This window comes from Amphibalanus amphitrite, unplaced genomic scaffold (assembly GCF_019059575.1).
Source record: "Amphibalanus amphitrite isolate SeventyFive unplaced genomic scaffold, NRLGWU_Aamphi_draft 001197F_arrow, whole genome shotgun sequence".
In the NCBI taxonomy this organism is placed as follows: domain Eukaryota; kingdom Metazoa; phylum Arthropoda; class Thecostraca; order Balanomorpha; family Balanidae; genus Amphibalanus; species Amphibalanus amphitrite.
Window position 1 is genome coordinate 1 of NW_024882691.1, and position 23,397 is coordinate 23,397.

The 23,397-nt window shown below is 48.0% G+C and overlaps 2 protein-coding genes and 1 non-coding gene across 3 annotated transcripts in view; 2 read left to right on the plus strand and 1 right to left on the minus strand.

Annotated features, from left to right (window-relative positions):
• Window positions 1-436: 436 nt before the first annotated feature.
• LOC122371031 (WD repeat and FYVE domain-containing protein 3-like) overlaps window positions 437-23,397 on the minus strand; it is a gene marked incomplete at its 3' end in the record, with an annotated part of 91,678 nt that continues 68,717 nt past the window's right edge. The window contains exons 36-52 of the mRNA XM_043347077.1: window positions 16,956-17,127; window positions 16,349-16,519; window positions 16,003-16,111; window positions 14,487-14,579; window positions 8,877-9,081; window positions 8,441-8,533; window positions 7,108-7,264; window positions 6,525-6,698; window positions 5,164-5,343; window positions 4,895-4,995; window positions 4,326-4,446; window positions 3,315-3,501; window positions 2,632-2,816; window positions 2,185-2,309; window positions 1,542-1,673; window positions 841-939; window positions 437-572 (exon numbers count right to left, since the gene is read on the minus strand). Of these exons, the coding sequence (XP_043203012.1) occupies window positions 437-572; window positions 841-939; window positions 1,542-1,673; window positions 2,185-2,309; window positions 2,632-2,816; window positions 3,315-3,501; window positions 4,326-4,446; window positions 4,895-4,995; window positions 5,164-5,343; window positions 6,525-6,698; window positions 7,108-7,264; window positions 8,441-8,533; window positions 8,877-9,081; window positions 14,487-14,579; window positions 16,003-16,111; window positions 16,349-16,519; window positions 16,956-17,127 (2,440 nt within the window). The remainder of the gene's footprint in view (window positions 573-840; window positions 940-1,541; window positions 1,674-2,184; window positions 2,310-2,631; window positions 2,817-3,314; window positions 3,502-4,325; window positions 4,447-4,894; window positions 4,996-5,163; window positions 5,344-6,524; window positions 6,699-7,107; window positions 7,265-8,440; window positions 8,534-8,876; window positions 9,082-14,486; window positions 14,580-16,002; window positions 16,112-16,348; window positions 16,520-16,955; window positions 17,128-23,397) is intronic.
• Window positions 8,173-8,281, plus strand: LOC122371043. The gene has a single exon (XR_006254660.1). It is a non-coding gene; the product is annotated as a U6 spliceosomal RNA (small nuclear RNA).
• Window positions 17,930-20,436, plus strand: LOC122371032. Its single transcript, XM_043347078.1, has 2 exons — window positions 17,930-18,169; window positions 19,233-20,436. The coding sequence occupies exons 1-2, from the start codon at window positions 17,987-17,989 to the stop codon at window positions 20,085-20,087; spliced, it is 1,038 nt and encodes a 345-aa protein (XP_043203013.1). The 5' UTR covers window positions 17,930-17,986; the 3' UTR covers window positions 20,088-20,436.

Genomic DNA, 23,397 nt, shown 5'->3' on the forward strand with positions numbered 1-23,397 from the left:
CCCTGTGCAGGATATTCAACATATTTAATCTTGTTCAATGAGGTGACGCCACCTGCTCGGCACTGCGGTTAGCGTAGTGAATCGGGCAGCAATGATTTCATAATTATATTGTCCACGATGAAAGTTTTTCCCGTACAGTCATAGGCACTTTTTTCAATATCCGATAAAATATTGCTGAAAGTTCCAAAACCCCAGGCTTTTATTTTCGACAAATTGATAGCCCTCACTGCATCAAGCTAAACCCTCACATTAGGTAGACTGAATCCGACACATTAATTCCACGTTACCACCATGAAGTCATCGCTACAGGCAACACGTCAAGTCCCGTTACCCGTCACGTTCACACCAAATCCACCCCACCCCCCTCTTTGCGATTCCCCAATCAGACTACTGAGCACGTCACGTCACAGCCCGTTACACGCCCTGTCCCACTCACCACCCATCGTTGCGTTACGCTGGTCTCCCCCATCAGACTGCTGAGCAGGCCGCCGCTCTGATCCACGTTGGCCGACGTCTTCTGACCGGCTACACTCTCCTGGGTGTCCGCCATTGAGGTGGCCACCGACTGTAGTCTGGGGGGGGGGGGGGGTCACACAGGGGTCAAAGACTCAAAGGTCAGGTCATACACTCTCCTGGGTGTCTGTCATTGATGTGGTTACAGATTGTAGTCTGCGGGGTCACACGGGGGTCAAAGGTCAGGTCATACTCGCTCCTGGGTGCCGGCCATTGATACTGCAGTCTCTGCGTGAGTACCAATTTTTTTGTCTCATACCCAGCCACCACTTTACATGGCTTGGCGTTTTAAGCTGTCTATCTCTAACCAGTTAGCCTTTCTCTCACCTCTGATAGATTTTGTTTCTGGTTTTGATGGGGAAGGCCAGCAGGTAGTTCCGTCCGTCCGCTGAGAAGAACTCCACCGCGATGGGCTGCAGCAGGTACCTGGGACACGAAAACGGGGGCTCTAAAATACCCCACGGTTTGCCAAACGACAGATTAAGCTGCTCTACGATGTCTGGGGTACCTACAATTTGAAGCATACTGGGACTGAAAATGATACATAAATTAACTTCCATAGCTATTTTATGAAGAGTGAATGAAAGCATGAAAATTTACAACAACAATGACCTTTATGTAGCAAAAATCGCACTACAATATCCTTGATGAACCACCGAAATCAAAGGCGACAACCAATTGCTTTAACCTCCCGTATATAATTCGTTAAAGCAAACCAGACACTTGCGCTTGAGGGCCTCTGAGCATCGTTTGAGAGCCACTGAATGGGTTTGATGACCCCGACTGGCCTGCGTTTGAGCACCTCTCACTAGGTTTGAGAACCCTCCGACCGACCTGCGTTTGAGGCCCACCGACTGACCTGCGTTTGAGGCCCACCGACTAACCTACGTTTGAGAACCTTTCACTGGGTTTGAGAACCCCTGACTGACCTGCCTTTGAGAACACCCAACTGACCTAAAATTGAGAACCATTGACTGACCTGCGTTTGAGACCCCCAACTGACCTAAAATTGAGAACCATTGACTGACCTGCGTTTGAGCACCTCCCGGATGTCGTCGTAGGCCACCTTGGAGACGGATCGGACGTCCTTTACCCGGCGGCCGGTCGGCTGGCACGGTACGATCGGATCGTGCATGTTGGCCGGCAGGTTACCGATGTCCCTGTGACGGGGGCGGGAACGGGGGTTAGAATTACTGAGATAATTTGGTGTATGTTTGATATTACTTAGGGATGAAGTTGCGTAAGGGAAGACAACGAAAATGGATGTTAGAAATTCGAAGGCACATACAAGGATGCTACATATAAATCAGTTAGGGGTAAATAGTGAAGGGTGAGGGATATTACGCTTCGGAAAGGAAAAAAATGGAGGGGGCAACCAGGATAAAATATGATCCTCAGATTCTGATCTTCGGCTTCGAAAAAATATTATCAATAAGATAAATTAGAAATAAATATATGCGTAGGAAGACACTTGATGCGTCTCAAGAGCACATAATTTGAACGTCTACGAGGCCCGCGCTGCCGTATAAAGGCAAAACCCATTATGTTCGGGTGACCTCTGACCTGAGGTAATGGCATCTGACCCGACATAATGGTTTTAGCCTTTGCACGGCAGCGCGGCCCAGAAACACCGAGGGCAGCCTCTGCCCTCACATTCCTCGTGTCACCCACCTGATCTCCCTGGTCTTGAGCATGGTGAAGCCGTCCACCACGTACACGTGGTCCCTTCCGAACAGCAGCAGGCCCTCCACCGTGTCCAGGCCCTGGATGCGCGCGCACCGGTACATGTGCGATATCTGCCAGAACGGGGAGCACGTGAGCTAACGTGGAGGTCGTGGGTTCGAGACTCGGCGGAGGAAATATTTTATCGGCATAAGAATGTTCTTTTAAGCTAATTTTAATAGAACCATGCCAAAATAGCTTAAAAAGCAGTTAAGCTTATCAAGAAAAATATCAGAACCCATCAAAATCAAGTGCTATGAATACAGTTACACAGCCTTCTAGTTACAGCCAAGTTACATTTGTGGCAGAAAAATACAATTATTATCTGTCTGCTATGACGACAGATACCTCCCTCTCCCCTCCTCGATCTCCCTTCCTCTCTCCCAACCCCCCTACCTTCTCTCCATGCTCCAGCAGCCGTAGGAGCGTCTGGTTATCGGGACTGGTATCCTCCACATCTGCCGACGGCTGTCTCTCGCCGCCCGCCGGCCCGTCGGTGGCCGAATCTGGCAGGTCTAATGACTCGGGCTCCTCGTCTGGGTCTGAGGTGAGTCGGCGGCGACGCAGACTGCCGCGCAGACCTGGGGCACGAGGGGGCGGGGGTAGGGTGTAGCGAGGATAGCATTAGTAGCACTGATTCGGCTGGCAATAGTGAAACGGTTCACTCCTGCAATCAGCTAAAATCATCATGTTACGACAATGCGTTTTCATCCGCATATTCATATTTTAGGCTTCCTATACATCATTTGCGAAGCAATTCAAGGTGGAGTCCTTTACGAGCGCCAGTATTCCACCACGTCTTTCTTCCAAAGTTCGAATGCACTCTAATTACACATTCAACCGTTACAGTTCCTCTAAGGCGACGTGTGCTGCACGGCGGCCAGCCGCGGCCTTGGGTTCGGCACCAATTGTCCTGTCTCTGGACGAACAAAGTGCACTGAACACTGACACTACAGTATACATTCTCATATTGTCCTCCCTTTCCCTCACTCTTCCAGCCTCCACCTGTCCGTCCACCCCTTCCATCCGTTTCCCTGCCCCAGCCCTCACCGTTCCCCAACCAGTCCGTTTCCACTCACCAGCCTGTCTGAGCTTCTCTCCAATATCGGCACAGTCGGCGCCCTCCTCCTCCGTCATAGACATGGTATCGACAGCGGCCGCCGTCCGTCCGGCCTCCGTCCTCCCCAGCAGGGAGCGGCGGCGTGGCTGCTGCGACCAGGCGCGCGCGTCCCGACACACGGGCACCTTGTATTTGGCCGCGCCGCGCTGGGAACGGGGCGAGCGAGATGGGTGTTATATGTAGTGGAGTTAGGCAGATGTGTTCTTTACAATAAATGTAGTCATACGAGTCAAGTAAGACAGTATCTGTTTTCCCAGGTAGGCTATCACCTGAAATTCGGTACGCGCGATGCACAAAGTTAGTAGGTACTATGTATAGGGCCAGTACTCCGAAATCAATGCTTCTGGTATAGACTTAACCATACCTAACTATAAAACAGTAGCCTATACTGCTGACATTCAGTACGCCAGTACTCACCTAAACCACAGTCAATAGGCTAGGGCATGCAAGGGTTTTGCTGGTAGTTTTTACGGGGCTGGCACCTGTGCCGCAGTCTCCTAATACCATATGTACGGATACCGTTGGTACCTATTATCCACCTGTACCACCGTTTCCAGGTCGGGTCTATACGGGTACCGCTGGTAGAATGTACCGTTGGTACTCGGTACCTACCTGTACCACGGTCTCCAGGTCGGGTCTATACGGATACCGCTGGTAGAATGTATCTACCTGTACCACGGTCTCCAGGTCGGGTCTATACGGATACCGCTGGTAGAATGTACTCACTTGTACCACCGTTTCCAGGTCGGGTCTATACGGGTAGCGCTGGTAGAATGTACCGTTGGTACTCAGTACCTACCTGTACCACGGTCTCCAGGTCGGGTCTATACGGATACCGCTGGTAGAATGTATCTACCTGTACCACGGTCTCCAGGTCGGGACTATACGGATACCGCTGGTAGAATGTACTCACTTGTACCACCGTTTCCAGGTCGGGTCTATACGGGTAGCGCTGGTAGAATGTACCCACCTGTACCACGGTCTCCAGGTCGGGTCTATACGGATAGCGCTGGTAGAACGTGACATCACTGACTGTTCTCTTTCTCATCCGGCACGGACCCTCAGTAGTGTCCAGCTGCCACTTGTCCAGACTGACAACATGTCACAGACAAACGTTAGACACGTCAGATATAACCGGCAGCCAATATATCCAGACAGCCGTGAGACATTGACGATATGCCCGATGCAACAGCAGATCGTGACTGTCAAGATGGGCAGTCGTCACATGTTAACAGAATCATTAACGTCAATGGTCGTCGACAACGGCATAGACTTAACATGGTAACCTGTTGACCTGAGCAATAATTAGGCTCAAAATCAATCTAAAGCACCCAGCGTTCAGTAAACTTGTGTTAGCTGCTGTCAAAATGGTACAGTGGCTATTAATAGTAACTCAAACATATCCATAACGGTCATATCGTAACTTCAATATGATAAAGAAGATCAACAATGCCAGTTCGCGGACCTCCCACCGGACACTGTGTGTCTCGGAGGCCCCAAAAGTCCCAAAGTCCGGATCCTGGGCCCGTGAGTGCTCACCTGCTGGCCACCTCGGGCCCCCACAGGCCCCTCTCTCTGGTCAGCTCTCGCTCCATTCGCAGCCACTCGTCCATTATAAAGTCCTCCATGTACTTCTGGCTCTGCGTGGATAAAAAACAGCAATGGTAAAATAAAGCACGGCGAAGTAATGTGTGCCTTACTCACAAGAAACAAAACACGAAAGCAGGATGTGTCCATTGTCCCAATAGTAAATTTAGAATGAAGCTAGTAAAAAATAAAGTTTATAATTATGACTACGAGCCCCTCACCTGTTTGAACTGTCTGAACTGAGTCACCACCGACTCCCTGACTCCAGCGATGTGCTGCAGAGTCCAGAGCTCCACCTCTGCCGGAGTCAGCGGCGAGGGTCGGGCGCGCACAAAGTCCTCGCGCCGGGAGCGGGTGCGCTGCGCCAGCCGGCTCAGGCCGCCCGTCACACGCTGCAGCTTCTGTTGGTGGGCAGGGCGCGTAGAATGTCATTAGGGTTACAAGTCGACCATGGGGATAAATGATGTTACACTGGGGAGTGGGGGTGACATAACGGTTTTGAGATCTTCACTACTGCTCACCCACGAAATACTGGCAACACTCCTCAAATACTCACATCTCTTTCGCAATTAATTCAACAAATGTCCTATAACTTTCCCATCCCAGACTTTAAAATGACCGAGCTGTCCCGCTCCCAATCTCGTCAAAGGTCGAAGCTCTTCAAACTTTCCCACTCCAAACATAGGACAGCTCAAAATGTTACCATATTACTACCACCCTTCGGCCCAAAACTACCTTAATCACACCTACACCTAGATTTCCAGCCCCTACCAGCCCTCCCGTCGTCCCAAACTCACGCTGCTGACACATTAACCCCCTACCAACCCTCCCGTCGTTCAAAACTCACGCTGCTCACACAACCCCCAACCCTCCCGCAATCCCAAACTCACGCTGCAGCTGACATGACCACCACCAGCCCTCGTTTCACACTCACGCTGCTGACTACTGGTGTCAATTTCAGAAAACGTGTGTCCAATGTCCGTCCAATGTCCAATACTTACGTCGACTGTCCGTCCAAAAATGTCCAAACCAGCCATTTGTCCAAAGATATCCGACACCTACGCAATAGTTTACACTCAACACTGTTATTTAATTTGCTTTTAATGTACGGCCCTCCAGGTATTAAGTGGTTGGTTGCCAACATCACAATAATCGATCTGCATTGATGAATACGTCTAATGGCTGTTGAAAACCACTGCTGAAATGTGTGCACGAACCCTCTTCTCATTTCCATGTGGTCATTTTACAGGAGTGTCTTTGTCATTTTAAGTTATTACACCAAAAGCACATAGGCTAACCAACCACTCTTTTGCTGGAGGGCCGTACCATTACCAGCTCAAAAGTGTTAATCATATCGAAAGCTGAGTTTTCTAATAGCCAATCAATGTTAAACACGATTGCTTTATAAAAATGTTGAGGTGTAGCAAGCGATTGTCCAAAGTTGTCCAAAGCCTGCTGTCATTGTCCAACCGAATTCCGAATTGGACATTGGACAAAATCGGAATTCCGAAAATTCAAGTTCCGATTGACACCACTACTGCTGACACAACCCCCACCAGCCCTCCCATCGTCCCAAACTCACGCTGCTGACAGTCTGGAGCTGCGCCTGGATCTCCCAGGGCGGGCGGTAGGAGCACTTCTTCTCTCCCTCCAGAAATGCCACCCAGAGCCGGGTGGCCGGGTCCTGGAGGCTGGCGCGGACAGTGTCCAGATCTGGCGCCGTGTTGTTTTCCAGTGGAAGACTCACTTTGAACACCTAATGGTAGATGGGGGGGGGGGGGGTGAAAGGGGTGTAGATGAGAAACAACAGCTCATCAGATCAGACAGGATATGATGTGAAAAGCTGAGCTCCTCTCTCGTTCTCTCTGCATATCTCTGTCTATTTTTATTGTCACTCCTCCTTCTTTCTTTTATTTTTCAGTTTGTCTTTCTATCACTGCTGTTTGAACAGCTGTATGTACTAGGTAGGCTTCCGCCTCCCCATCTTTTTTATCTCTCAGTTTGTCACCTGTGTCAGCGCCTCTTTCCCTCTCTCTCCTTTTTCCTCCCCCACCCTCCCTCTCTCCCTCTCCCTCTCCCTCTCCCTCTCTCTCTCTCTCTCTCTCTCTCTCTCTCTCTCTCTCTCTCTCTCTCTCTCTCTCTCTCTCTCTCTCTCTCTCTCTCACCTCCTCCACTGCGGGCCGTTTCCATATGTAGAGCTCGGACCACACCCTGCGGGCCGCGTTGGCCATCAGGTTATGTCCCTGTGCCGTGTTGGGGTTCGTCTCCGGGTCCAGAGTCGAGGGGATGGCGTGCCATACTGTCCGCGATTCAGCCTCGGTGCTGAAAAAAGGCCAAATCGATACAACAATTAGATTCATGGTTGTTGAATAATCTGGGAAAGGAGTGTGTGCCCTGTGTAGGACATTGTTTGTTTGTTTTGTTGGGTTAGGCCCTTTCGGTCTAATTAGACCATTTCAGAGCCGGAAGGATGATAGGAATTAGGGGGAGACATTGGTCTAGGCAGGCACCCTAGTGAGTCGCCGGGGCTGAGCCCGTCCAAAGGACAGGCCACCCAGCCCCAAGGCACTCACTGCACCCGGCTACGGGGTGCGCTCCCTCGGGAGCAGCGGTGCCGCTCCAAGGGAGCAGCCCGCATGAGATAAAGTTGCCTGTCCAGCCCGAAGTGGGGGTTGCGGCGTGGAGGAGAAGGATTTCAGTATCCTGAGGATGGGAACGACGGAACGGAGGTAGGACACTGATCTCCCTTTGATCAACAACGGTCTTCCCTTTGCTCTATTCGTCCCTGTGGTTGATGACCCTCTGCTCCTCTGTTGAAGTCCGGAGAATCTAGCTCAGTTTTCATTTCCAGCGCCGACCGCCAGGTGGCTACCCACGAGGTCGCGACCAAAACGTTTTCTCCTGTGACCGAAATCACAACAAACGGCCTTCAAGCGGCCCGGGCCACGCAGTTTCGGGAGGAGGCCGGCAGGGGGCCGTGACCAGCGGTGTCGCGCTGGTGTTTCAAAACATAAAATTTCGTTCATATAAGTAAACAGCTAAACATATCACAAAAGCCAGACAAGTAGATAGGGAGGCAATAGCATTCCCCACTTTTTGACAAAAGTAATCAGGGCAGTGCCACACGCTCCATCAGATAACAAAGAAAGATCTGACACCATTTCTGAAACGGACAAGGGCATCGAATCAAAGCAAACGGCATAAAATTGGCAACTATTCGCTATCCCTCCGCACCAGCCACGGCTGTGCATATACTAAAATTGGATTACGATACAGAGAAGATTAGCATGGCCCTCGCGCAGAGATGACACGCAAAATCGTGAAGCGGATCCAATTTTTCGATTTCTAAACAAAAATCCAAAAGCAAGACGCATCCAATCTGACAGCGGAATTCGTGAAAGGGAAGAAATTACCGCAGAAAACCAATTTACGAAGATTTCAACCTCCAAGTCAAAAGTAGTTATCACGCGCGTCATGTCTACATCGACTCGTGCTCACATGATTTTCAGCCCTCCTGTCAGTTGCAGCAGGCAGTAGACGAGCGCGCCGAAAAACTCCGAGTCGTGGTTCCCGGAGCCGAACACAAGACTCCTGAAAGGCGGAGCGAGGGAATCAGAAAACTGAGATAATAATCCAAAGTAACGCTGTCATCTTTCTACGAAAAAAAAACGAGCTCACGAAGTAGGCTACATGTTTCGTAGAACATTAATGCCCTCGACGATTTATCAGGAAAAACGAGGGTTGATTTAGAAAAGAAATAATACGCACACAGACACGGAAATGTAACGCTAAAAATAGTTATCGTTTTTATCACCTGCCCTAATAATTGGCCACCTAATTTCCTATTTTAATCGAGTTCAGCACTTAACGACTGGCCACGGACTTTACCATCTCACCTATGATTGGTCAGCGATTTCAAGTTCAACCACCTCACCTATGATTGGTGAGCGTGTGCAGCGCCTCCAGAACCCTCAGCTGCTCGCCCACGGAGTCTGTGGGACGACTGAGGATATACAGCACCGCCCGGTTCAGGCAGTGGTACACGCTGTCCAAAGGGAGAGTCTGGGACCAGCGGCGAGCCTGACCGATCAGCTTGATAATGAAGTCGAGTACCTCGTGGGCGTCACGCTTGAAGATGCCTGCGGTGTAGAGAGAAAAAAAAAACGTGAAGTTTAGGAAGGTGTGATAGGGTTAACTTTAGAGGGGCATAAGTGCATCATTGTGATTAAAATTATATTTAGGTGATACGGACACGTCGACGTGTACATTGAGTAATTGAATACTTATTTACAGTTTATGTCAGCATATCTAACGAGCTCATGATCATGTGTGTACTGAATAAGTCACCCAATAAGCACCCATGTCACATGACTAATTTGCTTATCATTTACTTAGCTTACCCCTTCAAACCCAAGTCCGCGGCTGTGCCTGTTTCATCCCACAGATAGATCTCGATGTGCTAAACTCACCTTGCACGAGTTTGTATTGTGCCTGTTTCATCCCACAGATAGCTCTCGATGTGCTAAACTCACCTTGCCAGAGTTTAACTTGTGCCTGTTTCATAGGCGTCGCCAGATATTTTCGGTTGGGGGGGGGGGGGGGCAAAATCAAGTTTTGTGTTAAATCTTCCCTTTCCCCAGCCGTTACTCACTCGTTTTACATATCATTCGACGCGCAATGGTGCGAGGAATCCGATGGTGACAAAGTTTTCCGTCTAGCTATAGCATGTATTTTTTTTACAAAAAAATGAAATTTCTGGACAAAAACGACTGTTAGAATTACAGTGGCTGCGATTGCCGACGCACTGCAGAGGGCCCCTGTGCAGACTCTCGTCGCTCATGATCATTACCCAGAAGAAAGTGAAAAACGCTCCATTTGAATCGGATCACCTCGCTAAAACCTCCATTCACGCATGCCTGCCGAGGTTTTACGTGAAATGCATAGGGCTTATCCCAGCCGCCGATTGTAGCTAAGAATAGGGTTGGGACCTATCTGCATGCTCTGTATGTTTTGGTAAAATAAAAAAGCTCAGAATTTTTAATGATTTAATTTAAAATCACTTTGTTAAAAAAATGCCTAGTTAGTTCAGAAATTAATTATTTGTGGCTGAAAACAACTTGCTTCTGATTGGTCGGGCTAATCATGACGTCACATGTAGGTATATAACTGTCTGTATATTTGGCGCAGTTGAGACATACATTTTCTATGTATTTTCCTATGGTAAATCGGAGTGATTGGTCGTGTTTTCAGTGTCTCTTTATTTTGCGCTGGTATTGCGTGGCTAAGAAGTTTTATCAAGAATGGCATATACTAAAATGTTCCTTTAATAATGGAGCTTCAATATCTGTGAGTTTTATTGGCAAGCGAAAACTGATTTCGCTGTTATTTTATCTGGAAATTACTCATTTTTTAGGTCAATATTCAAAATATTTTACGGGAACAAGTTGGCACTTTTCTTGATTTTTGCACTCAAATCGCGTGCGATTCAACTGTATTGGAACTTACAAAGAAGCTTGGTGATTAATTAACTGCGTTGTTATGGCACTGTTTGCAAAGCATGGATAATGAAACTCTGCCAAAGACGTAGCTACATAGCAATGCCTCAAGTAATACGCAGGAGGGACAGAATTCAGAGTCCGATCGAGAAGAATCGGTGCAAATGCTACGAAGACCAGGCAGCTCTGATACAATAGCTAGTCGTCTCACTACTCTCACTCCATTAGACCAGCTGATTCCTGACAGCACCGACTCGGATGCAAAGATGGAGCTCATCTTCCAAGCCAGAAACCAGTTCTTTGATGGAAGATGTGATGCTGCCTCTGTCTCTGCTTTGTTGGCCACTTTGGACGGGGCGGAGCTCCGCTCCTGGCGTGAGCGGTTATTCGCCTGTCATCCAGAAATAGTTCCTTCGTTTGCTGGCCGTTCCCTGATTAGGTGCAATACGGGGAGCTGTAATCAGGGAAGTAACTTTCCATATGAAAGGGGTGCAGGTGCACCCCCGTCCCCCATCCACTAGAAGTGCACCCCCATAGGCTAAGCGGCGCCCCACACGCCGCCCCACACGATTAGCTCTAGAGCAGATGGCGAGGGTGATTTCTCGGCTACATTCCATCTCGGCGTCGTGATGCTTGTGGGCTTTGAAAGCGTCCAGTCGTATGTAGGGTAGTGTAGGGGTAGGGTTGAGTTCAATAAGGTCCTTACATTTGAAAGGTTTGAACAACCCGCAATCAGCACAACATACCACAAGTTAAATAAAAAACTACCAAACTCCGCCCAACTAATATTAATAAACATTACCTACAGCCAAACTAATGGCCTAAATAAAAATATATCTCAAATCCTAACAGTTATCGCGGGTGATGGCGCCATGAGTTGCTATTATCCAAAACAGGTGCAAATAAACATGTTTGTACCTATGTCCTATGTATGTTTGTTTTAAAAACGTTGCAGCGGCGCTGGGAACTGCAGTCTTAGATCTGGGTATGTTTGGCATCTGCAACTCTTCATATACACATTAACCCTATTTCGGACGGGGAGACCTTTCAGGATTTTCTTGTACAATTGCCAAACGCCGCGAGACATTCAGCTCATATTTGGTGACTTTTCCTAAATGCTCATTGCGCACATCTCAGCAAAAAAAAAAAAAAAATGCCGGGTCAGGTCAGGTCAGGTAACCAGAGCGGGTTTGTTGACCCCACCTCAGAAAAGTTTGCAAACACGTCAGAGCTTGAGTTTTTCACGAAGTTATTTCCTCTCATCAAGTCTTCAAAACAGTACCTGCAGTATGTGTCGTTTGTATATCTCAGAATTTTTGATCTGTGACCTGAGGTTAGGTCAGAGTCGTGACCTTTACATTGCAAGCCTATGGAAAAGTATTGAAATGCGACCTGCACCTCGAGTAAACGAGTCAAAACCACCCAATTCTTTAAGAATTATGACAAATTATCTTATCTGTAATGATCCAGGTGCCATTTACTGACAGGGACACCGGAGAGGGTTATCTGAGCCGAGATCATGTGAGGTGATATCTACCATACATGAATGCTCACAATACTTACAATATTGACAATGCTTTTGCTTACAACACTTACAATACTTACGATGAGACCAGCAAGCACTCTGCCGTTACAGTTCTAACTTCTGTTTCGAAAAACGACGTTACACACATTCGCTGCCAGCATAACATGTATTGTTTGACAGTAACAAAATACAATTGACATCTGAACCCCAAACGGACCGCCATCCACTCAAATTTTATAACCCTGACCGGTCAGGGGGCGAATGGAGGTCATTTCCTGGGCATTTCACTCAGCCCTTGCACAAAATATCTCACCTCACAGTGATCATTACAACAATAGCACCGACTTGATAGTGGATTTCAAAGTACTTGCATCAGCTCTTCCTGCTATTGCAGACGATCATCTCCTCACAGGGTAATGTTGTTCGGGACATGAACGAAGATCGTTTTCGGAGTTTCATAAGTGCTACTGCAACAGCCTGGCACAAAACAGGACTTGTACGCTCTTCTCTGCACTTTGCTCTTCAGTATATCACAAAAGAATTGTTTAGAATCCATCTTACGCTTCTTTCACAGTCTCCCTTGCCACCGTAGGGCGTAGATAGATTGCTGTTGCTGGTAAGTTAAGGCACGGTAGATAGAAATTACCTCGGTTCTCAACGCCTTAAGTTATTTTCATAAAAAAGAACAAATAAATGATCAATAAGATGACAGGAATGTAAACATTTTAATCGTAAAGTAGTCCAAATATTGGAATGAGCTTTTGCTTTTCAGCATCCTCCGATTCATCATCTTTATCATTTGAAAATTTGAGGTACATAAAATGTTTATCACGCGCTCATGTTAAGTGGGAATATAGTACACGGCAGACACATCAATTTTTGACACTGAACATTTCATCCGTAAATGTTTAAGCATAATTTAAAGTTAAAAACAGCGCGAATGGCAGAGTGAAGCAAACAACATCTTTCACCCATTGATATAACATGTAATCTGTGGTGCGCCAGATGCGCCATTATTTGTCAACCGCAGAAGGTGACATGTGACGTAACAGCATCAAGAGCATCTTTTTTCCAGAACTTTTCAAAACAATTTTCCTATCTTTCTTCCCCCATTTCTCTCAGCTTATTGATTTTATGAGGCAATGGTATGCACCATAAATTCTGTGAAAATAGTTTGATCATTTTCATGCATTCTTAAAAAATCGAGTTCCCAACCCCATTGGGCGTTCGGCGGAGACTGAGAGAGAATGTCGGAAGTGTGAATCGGAAGTACATCATTCATCCTTGCTGCAGTGAGAAGTGTTTTGTTCACTCGAGTGTGAACAAAAAGTTTCTGGTTTTTCGAGTGAAGGGAAGCGCTGCAAACACGACCAAAAATATTTAACGGAACCAAAAGTTACGCACGGCATAGCGGCAAGGGATCCCTTAGAGATGGGATTGCGACTTCCAGGCCATTTCAGGCCACTCAGGGTCAGTGTGGACTCTCAGAAGCCTGCTTAGGATCCCGGAGATCGGCGTGGGTCACCCCAAATATTTACGTGTATGTGGTGCTTTAGGGCTTTCCGAGCCTAAGGTGGGCCCGAAAGCCCTTTAGGGCACACGAGCTTTCAGAAGCCAGTGTGGGCGGCGGGCGCTAAGAGACTAGGCCCAGGGTGAGCCTGGAGCCCTCGAATAACAGTGTGAACCGTCGGGGTCTGTGTCGAATCCTTAAGGACCCTAAGTTGGTAGGGACATAAGAAACATGTGTTGCGGCCCTCAGAGGGACACGTGAGTTGTGACCCCTCAGATGCCGGGTTGGGGTTAGTAAAGTCTGTAGCCTCAAAAGTTCGGCTGAACTATCATAGGCCAGTTGAGGTTTTCCGAAATTTTCGAAGGCATCAAAGATTCGTGTGGCCCTTCAGAGGTCTACGTATGTATAATGTCCGCAAAGATCCCTGTATGGGCCCTCTAGAGAACATGGACACCAGTGGGACTCTCAGAGGCCAGTTTGGGCCCTCCGAAAGCTTCTTAGAGCTCAGTGGAGCTCCTTAGAAGCCTGTGTGAAAAGCAGGCTCATGAGCCCTGCGGCACTTGAACGGTACTTGTGCCTGTCGCAGACATTTGACGAGAGTTGAGAAAGGCCCCGAAGATTTCGTGTCACGCTTTGAACGAAAATTATGTGTCAGCACTCCAAAACTTATGAAAATCAGCTACAAAATGTAATAAAGAACCAACTAGGAACATGGCATGAATCATGGCATTGACATTTCCGAGTCTGGAGTCGGAGTCTTGAAGATTTTGGCGACTGCGACTCTGACTTTGGTTTGAACTGCACGCTCCAACAGAGTCTGACCTCACAGGCATTCTCAGAAAGGTACCCCCCAGTTTTCCCCGACTCCAAAATCTCATCGGATCTGTATCGATCTCAGGGGGTGCCCGATCCGAGGTTGGGGGGGGGGGGCAAGCTGCCCCGCTTGCCCCCCCGTGGCGACGCTAATGGCCTGTTTCATCTCACAGATAGCTCTCCTCTATGTGCTAAACTCACCTTGCCAGAGTTTGTCCACCAGTCTGCCGGCGAAGTAGAACACGTTTCCGGGGACGTTCTGGACGCTGCCTCCCGGCGAAATGGGCAGAGCGGCTGTCGGAGAGAGAGGGAGAGAGAGAGAGAGAGAGAGAGAGAGAGAGAGAGAGAGAGAGAGAGAGAGAGAGAGAGAGAGAGAGAGAGAGAGAGAGAGAGAGAAAGAGAGAGAGAGAGAGAGAGATAGAGAGAGAGAGAGAGAGAGAGAGAGAGAGAGGGGGGGGGGGGAGGGGGAGGGTATAGAGGTCAGGACCAGCGCAGCAAGCCCTGCTTAGCGCAGGCACTGGCTTAATCAACCCAACTATTCCAAACATCCTAGCAGAATGCCTTTATAAAAATGGCCAAGAGAACATCCTCAGTCAGCATAAATCATAAATTATTCAACAACAGTTTATAATTATGCTGCTTTTTGTGAACCAAATAAAAATGCTGGCATTTTCACTTAGACTATGACATGGAAGAGTTGGAATACCTCGACATACGGAAACAAAAGCGCCACAAGCAGCTCCCAGGCACCGGACGCGCGGGCCACTGCAGTCCTCCGCGGTCCAATCACCAATACCGCCACACCTATACACGGCTGAGCATCCCCGACGCCCGAACATCGACACTCGACAGCCAAAAGAATAAGATGTGGTACTCTCAGCAAAGCCGCTGGAACATGGAGTGGCCCATTGGAAAGGCAACGTTGAAATTCAATCATGAGATCAATAATCGGTAAAACTGATGTAGCTTATACCCCCAATTAGCCAAATTCAAAACCAAGCCACACAGAACCATACCGAATTCCTCCACCGCAATCAAAGACAAAGCGTGTGTGACAAAACAGTCACACACCAACTCCAAAAGCCACGGCTGACATCTCGACAGCTGGTTCGTAAACACCCGCTAACACCCACACAAAACCCGCAGACAGCCCACATGCATCCCAAAGACAGCTCATAGCTACCTAGCTCAGATAAAAAACATCCCAAAGTCAACTCGCAGACACCCATCTCAAATCCTCTCCCCCCCCCCCAAAAAAAAACCTAAGACAGTCCGCAAACCTCACAGACACCCCACTCAAATTCCAAACAAAGCCCGCAGACACCGCAGTCATCCCGCAGACACATACAGGACAGCGGCCACGGCAGCAAACAGCGACCGAGAACCACAGCCATTCTGCCCAGACATGGAGCGGGCGACGACACCGGCAGGGTCCCGGGGGTGGCACCTTGAAACCGGGCACGTGGCGTCATAGGTGACTTTTGATAATTAATGGTGAATACGTGTTTGAAGCATCCCAAGGTCATTACGGAAGGATTTCTTTGATAAAGAGATATTGCCGAATGCAATATTGACATATGAAAATACTGCGCTATTGGCACAACTCTTTGAATATATTCCACACACCAGTCGCCAGATGTATTCAGTTTAACGACAACGAAAACAATTGATATCGGAAAAGTTAGTGCCTGCGCTGGGACGCGATCCGGAGCCTTACCTTGTTCTCCGATGAGTACGTCGGCTGCTGTGAGATGATCCATGAGCAGCGAGAGAATCTTGGTCTGGAAGGACATCTGCTGAGCCAGCGTGGTGCTCTCCGGGGTCACCTGACCGCGGGGGAGGGTGAAGGACAATTCTGACGATGTCATTGACACTTTGATCCGACCCGACCGAAGGTGACCCAGCCTGACCAAAGGTGACATGCAAAACAGAATAAATCTGGCCTAGTTGACCTTAAATTATCCAACAGAATAACGGTCACCCAACAGGAAGAGAGTTGGAATTACCTAAGCTGATTGAAATGACCTCACCCTGACCTCACCATGACCCCGTGTTGACCTCACCTCCAGCAGAATATCCACCAGCGGCGGCGCCGTCTTGCTCGGTGCCAGTGATAGAGAGTCGACGGTGACAATTCTCAGCAGATCCAGCACGTATTTACTGGCCGGGTGGGACGTCAGCATGGCGTCAGAGGCCTCGGCGCCGCTCACCAGCACCGCGTCACCCAGACCCATCTGGTGGCGACACCGCAAACTTCAGCTACATGGACACGCCGTCAGGGGAAGTTATCCATAAATGCGTTTATTATCCGATAAATCCTCCGTTTAGCCTCGAAGATATCTTTCTAAACCAAAGGCCTTTGTACAGCAGAAGCTTACATGTATCCATCCCGCAAAAATATTCCGTTATTTTTTTTTTCCTCTAATATATCACTTAATTAGGTATCAACAAAATTTATTTAATCCTCCGTAAATTCCTTAGCTGCTGCTCTGGACAAAAAACTTCTCTTTAGCTTCAAATGTATCCTTTATCCACATAATAACATCCTAACATCCTAGCATTAAACCTTCCCTTCAAGAATATCATATATTTCCACATTAGTGTCCCCCTTCCGATCCTGGATCCCATCCACCCAAATCTATCTTCTCTCCCCCCCCCCCCCCCACTAACCGTGTCATCCAGTGGGGTCGTGGGACTGCTCTCCGTCCCCGCTCTGTACGGGAACAGGGTACCGGCCAGAACTGTCAGAACCTCCACCGACATCAGCACGGGCCGCATCTCCGTGCAGTGGTGGTAGAGGTAGAGCACGAACTGCAGCAGCGTCAGTGGCTGCTCTGAGCCGCTGAGGAACAGAGGGGGCGGGGCGGGGGTCATAAAGGGTCACCAAAGGTCATGTAAGGTGACGAAACCGCCAAGAATGGCACAAAGATCGTCAAAATTGCGGCATAAGGAACCATGCAGGACGTCGTGAAAGGAGTCGCGATAGCATCACGAAAGCTGTCACGAAATGCTTCACATTGTGAAAACGACGTAACGCTGGGACGTTGAGAGATGAGTCAGTTCAGAGAGAAGGAAATATTAAACGGATAATTCAATTAAGCGGTAGGTCATGGGTGACATTTATCACTCAATATTTGCTGCATAGTTAGTTCATGGGTGGTAGCTAAGCTTGGGATTGTATCTGAGCAGATATATGTAATACTTTTGTAGCCTATTTTTGTGATTCGTGTTAATTTTTGTAAGTTATCTGTGTTGCTGCTATTTGATAAAAATGTTTTAATGGGATGGATAGGAACAAAATGAGCGCGTAAGAACCTGACCAGTGTTCTATATTTCTGTCCTTCACTGCCCTCGATTTCGTGAATCATCGATCAGACGGCCAGGCCACCCAACCCGCACGGTTGATATGATGAGCAATCTATCCATTGTTCAGTGCGGACCCTCATATCGATGGACAGGATGAACAGCAATGGATGATCAATAGGCTGTCCTAGACCCTAGTGTCCTGCCTCGATGTCCGTGCTCTGTTTCAAATTTTCATCGTCCTGTCCTGCCATGAGTCCTGCCAACGCCCTGCCCTGTAGAGTGATAGCCAGATAGCTCAACGAGCTGATAAGCAGCCTTTGCAACTTCGCGCCATTCGGCGTCAGACCGCCATCCCAGCCACACATGTACGAGACACCGCTCTTGTCCGTAGCTCAATGCAGCTACGCATTATGGGGATTATCCCCTCAGTGATCACATTTATCATTGTGTTGACCGTCGGCCGGCATGTGGTCTCCGCCACCGGCTGCCGAGAGTCCAACTGCGAGTTTGTTGTACGGCAGGAATGCCAGACCTCCGAGACAGTGTTCTGCGACATGAAAAACCGGCCAATGAAACAGGTGAGTGGAGGCAGATAGATATGGTGATGAGTGATGATGGTGATAATGATGATGATCGATGCTGAAGGTGATGATTGATGCTGATGATTTTTTTCTTTAAGTTTATCCGAATGAATGAATGAATGGGTCATGGGTGACTATGGGCCCGGGTGCCCCGCTAAGCAGTGCTTGTTGCGAATGACACCACGGACCCACCAACCGACCTTGCCCGCGCCCGGTTCACCGGTGATAATTTGGATCGAAAGTTTAACGTGCCGCAGGTAGATGGCGGCACGGTCCTCCCGGGTCTAGCGTGGCCCTCTCTCGCCAGTTGCCAGCTGGCTGAATATAGGAATGCGGGTCAAACGACGTGGAGCTTCCCGGCCGCGAACTCGCTGCCACCGAGTTAGGAGACGGACGCCTTATCCACTGAGCCACGGGGATGATTGATGGCGATGCTGATGATTGATGCTGATGCTGATGATTGATGATTGATGCTGATGATAATAATTGATGCTAATGATTGATACTGATGCTGATGATGATGATTGGTGCTAATGATTAATGTTGATACTGATGCTAATGATTGATGCTGATGCTAATGATTGGTGCTGATGCTAATGATTGATGCTTATGACTGATGCTGATGATGATGGCTGATGCTGATAGTGACGATTCATGCTGATGATGATTGTTGATGATGATGATGATGATGATGATGATGATGATGATGATGATGATTGATGCTGTTGATTGATGGCTGATCTGATGGCTGATGCTGATGATTGATGCTGATGGCGGTGGCTGATACTGATGATGATGATGATGATAATAATAAAAATAATGATGATGATGATGATGATGATGATGATGGTGATGATGCTGATAATAAAAATGATGATGATGATGATGATGCTGATGCTGATGATGATGATGATGATTGATGATGATGATGATGATGATGATGATGGTGGTGGTGGTGATGATGATGATGATGATGATGATGATGATGATGATGATGATGATGATGATGATGATGATGATGATGATGATGATGATGGCAGATGGTTCATGTCTGTTCCAGATAAACATCACGGCAGCATCGTTCCCGAGAGATGCCCGAGAAATCAAGATAACCGATGTTGAGACCATAACGATCGATGAGGACTCCATCTCCTCTCTGACATCGCTGGAGGAAATCGAGATCACCAAAGTCAACACCTTGATTCTTCAGCCCAGGTCTCTGGCGCGCGGCAACAACTCCGAACGGATTACAGTGAGAATACGCGCAGTGACGAGTCTTCAGCTGCGTTCCCAGACATTCCAAGACTTGAGCGGGGACTCGAGGATCATCATAGAAGACGTGGATGACTGCCAGCTGTTCTCGTCTTCCATTGCTAACGCACAGTTTTTCAGCTTGACATTGAGCGGAATACAATCACTGGCTGTTCATGAAAGCGCCTTCAGCGATGATTCTCTGATAGAAAAAGTTCACATGACAGGTATAAAATCACTTTCGATATCAAAACAAGCATTCACGTCAAATGTCACAGTGCACAAGACATGGATTGAAGGCATCGAAAACCTCACCATACACTCAGGTGCACTGTCCCAAAACTCGAGAATGAAGGAGGCCGAGTTGAAAAAAGTGAAGTATCTCAGCGTTGAACCGCATGGCATTCAGGCAAACATTGACAAGTTGAAGGTAAAAGAAGTTGAAATGGAAACGTGTGGTGAAAACACGTTCGGGGGCAAGATTGGAAGTTTATCCCTGAGCTCGTCGCATATCCATCGGGCTACAGAACACTGCATATCAGCTGGCAGCGAAATGAACAAACTGATCATTGAAAACAGCCGCTTTAACCACACTGAAACATCGGCTTTCTACGGGACGGTCAGGGAAGTTCAAATCAAGAACAGCACATTCGGAGCGATATAAAAGGAAGGGCTGCAGCTGAATGTTACGAAGTTTTCCTTTGAGTGCAGCGATATCGTTGAAGCATCAGAAAAAGCATTCGTGGTGCTTGCTGACAGCGATATCACGATCAGGAACTGCACGATCAATGCTGTGCGAAAGGAAGCCTTCAGCTCGCTAAGGGTGGCGAAAGGAAACGCCACAGCTCGCCACCGGATTCAGCTAGGCAATCTCCACATCCAACATCCAGATAACGGTTCGCTGCAGTTTAGCCAGAACCAAAGAGTAACAGTGCATGGCCTGACATTGGACATTCCCTGTACAGTGTGTCTAAAAAGAATGTACCGTCGCCACTACGTGGCGCTGGTGTCGCGAGCCGGTAGTTGGCTGAATCCGCACCAGACCACACATTCCCAGGCGCTAGGTGACAGCTGCGCAGCGGCCGGTAGTAGCGTAAGCCCGAACCTTCGTGACACGACCCCGGGGGGGGGGGGAGGGAGGGGAGCGGGCGGGGCAGCGCGTGTAGGGAGGGGTGCTCCAGCAAGCTGGCAGTTGTCGCGGCCAAAGGTCAAGGGGTCACACACCAAGCGAACGGACGCTGATGTGGGTTCGTGGGGATCATGAACTTGTGTGTGGTAGGTGCGTCTTGCGATGCACGGGTGATACGCCAGGTCTAAGCCAAAGGATTCAGGGGAGAGCTGAAGAAAACACCTGGTCAACTACGGCGAATAATAGTGCTGAAAAATGGAAAGTATGGGTCAATGCAAGCCTTCATGACTATAAACAACTTTCTGAGGACGCAAAGGCCAGCATTGAATAACGATATCCGGATCGAAATTAGCAATTATTTATAATTAAATGCCGAACTAATAGCGCTGCAAAACCCTCCTAGTAAATTGTCAAGTCGATTTATACCCACTTGGATTAAACTATCCTAAATAAAATTGTTAATTAACTTTCTAACACTGACGTTCTTTATCATACGATAAGTATGGGGTTAACCAAGATTCAGCATCTTCCGCGTTCAAACAATCACCTGTAAGGCTAGAACATTAATGGCCAGGTAAAAACATGGTCGGGATTTGATTAACCGGATTATAAGTCGATTTTTTTTAGTCGGGATTTGATAAGTCAGATTTTTTTACGCCAACCGCATTTTTAAGTCAAGTCAGGTCACTGATCTATGACGTCATAAATGAGCAGTCCTAAAATGAACTGTGTGAAACTGTCCTAAACTGTCCTCAACATTTTAGGACTGTGTGCACACTCCTAAAATGTTCAACTTCGCTACACCCTCAGTGCAGAGCTTTCATAGGGAGATGAAACTTACAGGATCTTATAGTATGATCGAGAGTCTCACAACTTGTATAAATGTATATCTCGGATTTTCTGAAGGGTCGCCTGAGATCGTCAGTCTCTCACCATTAAAAGTCAGGGGAATATGGAAATTGCTAGTTTGGTCCGGAAATGATATACAACTATCTCAAATTCTCAAGCACACGGAATCGTGATTTCATGCGCTCCTTGCAAGGTCTGATGCTTTAATTTTGCTTTGTTGATCTTGCGTGACGTCATTTATCACGTAACCAAGGGTATCAGTTTTTCGTCAATAACTCCCGATCAACTAAAGCTAGCGAGTCGATAAAGCCACTAATGGACATGAAAAGACCTGCCGAATCGATTGATATGCAATATGACCTTCTTTGCCCAGCTTCGTGACCTGACGGGCTGTGACCTGACCTTGACCCGAGGTTAACACCTTAACTCTCGCCCATATTGGTGTTTTTCCAGCCGCAAACGTATAAGGGGGGGGGGGGGGTCCGTTGGACCCTCCCTTGCCGTTTCGCCCCTGATCGAGCTAGAGCTTCGCGGAAAAAACGAGCGTGTTGGCCGTGACGAGAGGAAGTCGATGATACCCAATTTTAAGGTCCTAGGTCATCGGTTGACTTTCCAGGTCAGGTCAATGACCCAAAAGTCGGGAAAATCGGGTCTGTTAGAAAGTCGTAAAGCGTGGCTGCTATGGGGTTTTCGGGGTGCTGATCACGAATATCATGTTAGTTTTGATCACAGATGATGTCTTCATGCATTTAGGCCAGGTCGGGTCAGGTCAGGTCAGGTCAACCAGTAAGGGTATTCGTAGTAGGTGGCAACCGCCTCTGACAGCTTCGCAACATGTTACGAGGGCACCAAAACTACTTCTTAAATGTTCATATGGCTGCTAAATTCGAATCCAGCTCCTAAAACTGGCCTAGAAACATATAAAACTCGAAAAAGTGAACCGAGGTCATCAAAGGTCAATGCATGGAAGCAACATCATATCCCATGTTTGAACGCTTAAAACCACGAAAAGACTGCAAACGCGCCGCTAATGCGAGCCGACATACGCCGAATCGCGATTCCGGCCAAACATGGTCTCGAAAAGTAGGTCGCAGGTCAAAGGTCATTAAGGTCAGGGTCATGACAGTTTCAGGGTGGGTGTAAAATTGATGAACGCGAGGGTAACGAAAGTTTAGTCGCGATCGGCCGCTTTTTACGCGAGTTATTCGCGAAAAACCGAGGGAGGGGGTCCGTTCGACCCCCCCCCCCCCTATACGGGCGAGGGTTAAGTTGATCTCACCCGAAGAAAAAGTATACCATTCGACACGCCTGAGCTAGACAAACACGATGCTGCTAAAATCGCGGATCTGCGATCATTTTTAGCGAAGTTATTTACCAAAAACCGAACCTGTGCCTTGGGCCACTTGACCTGACCTCCGAAGTCATCGACTGACCCTGGTCCTTAAATCGGAGACCAATCGCTGCATTTCGTAACGACGCACACGATCGTTTCTTTCGTGAGGCTCTAGCTCAATTAGGGGCGAATCGGCGAAGGGGGTTGTTTCCTCACTTCCAACCCCCAACGTCCCTCGGTATTCAGAAAACCTGAAGGTCCGGTGAGGGTTAAAACGTTTCTCCTGAACGAGGAAGAAATGTAGAAGTCAAAGCTCTATAGACGTCCTGTAAAAGTGGCCATAATAATAAATTCGTTAGAAATAAGATGCTTTTTAAACGACTTCCTCATATAAAATCGGGTGCTGGGACCAATCTTATAAACGCTTTAGAATGGACAGGGCGTCACTGGCTAAAGTTTGGGTGCAGAAAACGGCTATTACCTAAATGCAAAATGGTTTTCATGCATTTCAGTCAATTGTATATTGTCGGTCCCAGTGGCCGAGCTAAAAAAAAATCGATAGTGTTTTGCATCTTTTACGCCCTAAGAAACTACACCATCTATCGAAGTGGGCGGGCTTATTTGAATGGGAGGGCGCATTATGCACGAATCGAGTGCTTTCGT